This window comes from Zootoca vivipara, chromosome 1 (assembly GCF_963506605.1).
Source record: "Zootoca vivipara chromosome 1, rZooViv1.1, whole genome shotgun sequence".
NCBI classification, from domain to species: domain Eukaryota; kingdom Metazoa; phylum Chordata; class Lepidosauria; order Squamata; family Lacertidae; genus Zootoca; species Zootoca vivipara.
The window spans coordinates 16,122,421-16,126,246 of NC_083276.1; the positions used below are offsets into that span (position 1 = coordinate 16,122,421).

The following is a 3,826-nucleotide window of genomic DNA, read 5'->3' on the forward strand; positions in this document are numbered from 1 at the left end:
TGTAGGACTTTCTTCATTTTTCCTTTTGTTTCCCTGCAGCACGTATAAAAACGTTATTGGGAGAGCTGCGGTTATCCTTCATTTTTTTTCATTCCTCAGTCCTTTCCTATCAATAAACAGTGCAATTATAGCAAGAAGCTCCAATTTACTTGGGAGAACCAGCACAGGGACATAGAAAGCCTTGCCTCTTCAACCTACTATTTCCTTGCAGGTGGCAGTAAGAAACACATGCACCTGGATTCCCCCTGTCTCAAAGAGCAAATGACAGCTTGGAATTTATTTTTTATTTTTTGCAAGCAAAGGGGCACTGTCTACTACACACACAAGCTGGCTCCTCTTGTGTGGGTGTTCCTGTCTACCATTACCACTTGCCAATTAGCCACTACCATACCTGGGAAATTGAGTGTTTGAAGGCGCTCTCATATAGCCAACCAGAGGCCAGATCAGAGGGCAAGGAGGGACTTTAGTGTGCCATGTTGCGCCTGCTGCCATCAGCAGCATCACAGGTGCTATATTTAGATTCCTTTGAATCTAAATATAGAACTCCTTGGTCTCCTGCAAGAGCACTGAGAATTCTGCTGCTCCCATTTCCCCACAACTAAGAAGGTGTGTGGGGGGGGGGAATACTCTAGTTTTTTAAAAGGAACAATGCACCAGCTCCATCTACAGCAGGCATCCCCAAACTGCGGCCCTCCAGATGCTTTGGCCTACAACTCCCATGATCCCTAGCTAAGAGGACCAGTGGTCAGGGATGATGGGAATTGTAGTCCAAAACATCTGGAGGGCTGAAGTTTGGGGGTGCCTGATCTACAGCTTCTCTCTGACTTACTAGAACTAGTGTCAGAGTTCAGCAGAGTCTACACTTTCCCCCACCCCGTCAACTTGCAGAAATCCGATTTCACAGGCAGTACAGAAGTCCATAATTTCCATCAATACATAATCTCTGCCAGAGTAAATCCAGACTGCACTGCATAACAGACAGGTGCCTACACATTTCAACATGAATCTGCCAGTTCCGCAGGAAAAAAGGCTCACAGGGACACACTAGAGACTTTTGAAACTGATAAGATTCCCACCTCTTTGCCTATGGGGGAAAAATGCTATTTTTTTATAAACAAGACACAAACACATTCACTCTTCAACATATTACCTTGACAGTTTTATCCATAGATGCAGAGAGCAACATATGGCTCCACTTCTGCACCGGGCACCACTGGACCACATTAACTGGACCGCTGTGATCAGACATCTGAAATACCAGGTTCCTAGGAATTTCAGTTATCCCATACTTAGAACCTATGTATGGCATAATATATTGGGAAGTATTAAAGGGCATCTGTTCTCCTGCTGTATCAAGTTTGGATGCACAACTTGTGCTCTGGCCACTGTCTTCAGCTTCACAAAGAAGTGGATTTTTTTCCTGCCGCAGTCTTTTAGGAATATATGGTCTCAGCCCTTGTATAGTAACTTCGCTGTAATCACAGGGCCTCTTCTGAGAGCAACTCTCATTTGCAGAAAGTAGTCTAGGTGTATCAGGCTGTAATTTCTTAGGAAGTGTGGTTGCCATATACTTTTTATTAGGTTTTAGGTGCTGGAGAAGAGTATCTTCATGAAACATGTTACTCCTGGAACTGCCCATGTATTCCACAGGTTGGAATGTGCTATCAAAATTTTTGACTATCCCATCACAAGGCTGAGCAGCAGTCATAGCAGAATTTGTAACATTTATTCCCCTGGCAGTGGCATCTTCAGATTTCCCATCCTCTGTCTCAGAGTCTGAATCTTCGTAGGCAACAAGTGAGGGATTCATCAAGTCAACTGCAACGGAATTCTCTAAATTTTCCCTTTAGATCTTCATAAACAGTGAAAAGCTTCTGCGATGAAAAGCTACAAATTTAAGGAAATTCACTTTAAAGAACTCATTTTTCAGTCAAAGAAACATAGCATATTTTCATACTTTGATATCCCGCTTTTTCACTACCCGAAGGAGTCTCAAAGCGGCTAACATTCTCCTTTCCCTTCCTCGACCACAACAAACACTCTTTGAGGTGAGTGCGGCTGAGAGACTTCAGAGAAGTGTGACTAGCCCAAGGTCACCCAGCAGCTGCATGTGGAGGAGCGGAGACTCGGACCCAGTTCCCCAGATCAGTGTTTCTCAACCTTTTTTGGGCCAAGGCACACTTGTTCCATGAAAAAAATCACGAGGCACACCACCATTAAAAAAGTTAAAAAAAATTAACTCTGTGCCGCCCTATATTGACTATATAATTATGACTGTAAGAAACACTTGCCAATTGCTGTGTTGGTTGCAATCTCCTGTAATAAGGCTTCACAAGCCGCTGATTTCTCTGCCAGCACAATCCTTTGCTCAGCAGGTTTCAGGTTGAGCTCATCCAGCCAGCTTCTTTAAGTTTGTCTAAAACCACCCTCCCGTGGTGGTGGCTGTTGAGAGCTGCGCTCGCTCCGCGTCGTGACCCGGCCGGCTTCCTTTCCGGCGGGTCAGTGCTGCTTATTGGCGGCTGCCAGGCACGTGACAATGCAAATCGCCCTTCTCGTCGCCGCACGTCGCGGCACACCAGCCAGCGGTTGAGAAATGCTGCCCCAGATTACGAGTCTACTGCTCTTAACCGCTACACCACACTGGCTCTCTGCAACTGCAAACATTTACTGAGAAAGTACTTAATCAGAGAGCCAGCTAGCTTTAGTGTTCGCAGCAGCAAAACTGTATCATAATGAGCAAGGGAATGTATGTGTGCTCCCCGCTACATTTGGTTTTCTGAAAAAGCAAGTGCAGGGACCAACCATCACTGGAAAATAATAAAACGGACGGATAAATAAATAAAACAGATGCATTTTATTGACTATATTGCTTAATGAATTTGCAGTGGGCTCAACACTATGTGTGACCATTTGTTTTTTAACTTATCATTAATAATGTATCAATTATGAACAGATAAGTGAATGGAGAATGTGCTGCTGCTAAAATTAGTGTAGCACCCTTCTGCAGCACATTGTTACTATTTTTTTTACAGCTGAACCTTTCAAGGACAGCTCTTAACAATTCCATACATAAACACTAAATGAAACTGAGCATGACAAGAAATATGTATCTGTTGGAAGCCAGGGACACTTTAAAACAAAAACAAAAAACTGCAAAACAGCAGCTTCCAAGGGCCAAACCACTTCTGTAGAACTGGTACATTCTCTAAAATGTTGTGGACAGCTTAGCTTTCAAAGCGCACGTTTTCCTGTTAGCTAGCGACTGCAGATAATTCTGTTATCAATATGCCACCACCAAGAAGAAGGAAAACTTGAGTGTGACATCCAAATACCGTTCCCTCCCCCCTCCCCCAATGTATAAAACTAGCAGAATTGTTCGATCTGTATCAAACCTGTGTTTCCCATTAGACCCCAAAAAAACCACAAACAAACATACGTACACTTGGGGGGAAATTGTGCGCCTGTATTACAAGGAAGTCCTGTAGCAAGGCTTCCTACAACTATATTAAGCTCAGCTACAGTAACAAGAGTTGTGAAAGAGGGGCGCTTTGAGAACGTACTTTGCCAAAAAAAAACCTGCTTTCCCCCGCTTCAAAGCGGCCCGAGTGCCATATGCGAAGCAGCTCCGCCTGTACTGTCTGCGACCAACGTCTGCCAAGAAGTTGACCAGGACCGGTTTCCTTGCACCGGGGGAACCCTTTCAGGGTAACACCGCCCTCACGCAGCCTCCCTCCGCGGTGCTTTCCGCTCGGCTTCGCAGCGTGGGCAGGTGTCCTCCCGCTCAGGCGGTTCCCCCCAGGAAACTCGACCCGGCGTCGAACGGTCC

At 45.2% G+C, this 3,826-nt stretch overlaps 1 protein-coding gene across 2 annotated transcripts in view; it reads right to left on the reverse strand.

Moving 5' to 3' along the window:
• Positions 1–3,636, reverse strand: part of WDR25 (WD repeat domain 25) — a 102,866-nt gene extending 99,230 nt beyond the window's left edge. The window contains exons 1-2 of one of the 2 annotated variants that reach the window (XM_035105876.2): positions 3,561–3,636; positions 1,151–1,887 (exon numbers count right to left, since the gene is read on the reverse strand). In XM_035105876.2, coding sequence (XP_034961767.1) covers positions 1,151–1,810 — 660 coding nt within the window. In that variant the 5' untranslated portion in view covers positions 1,811–1,887; positions 3,561–3,636. Of the gene's footprint in view, positions 1–1,150; positions 1,888–3,440; positions 3,531–3,560 lie in introns of those variants that run through there. The other variant, XM_060271832.1, reaches the window with a different exon arrangement.
• Between the last annotated feature and the right edge of the window lie 190 nt (positions 3,637–3,826).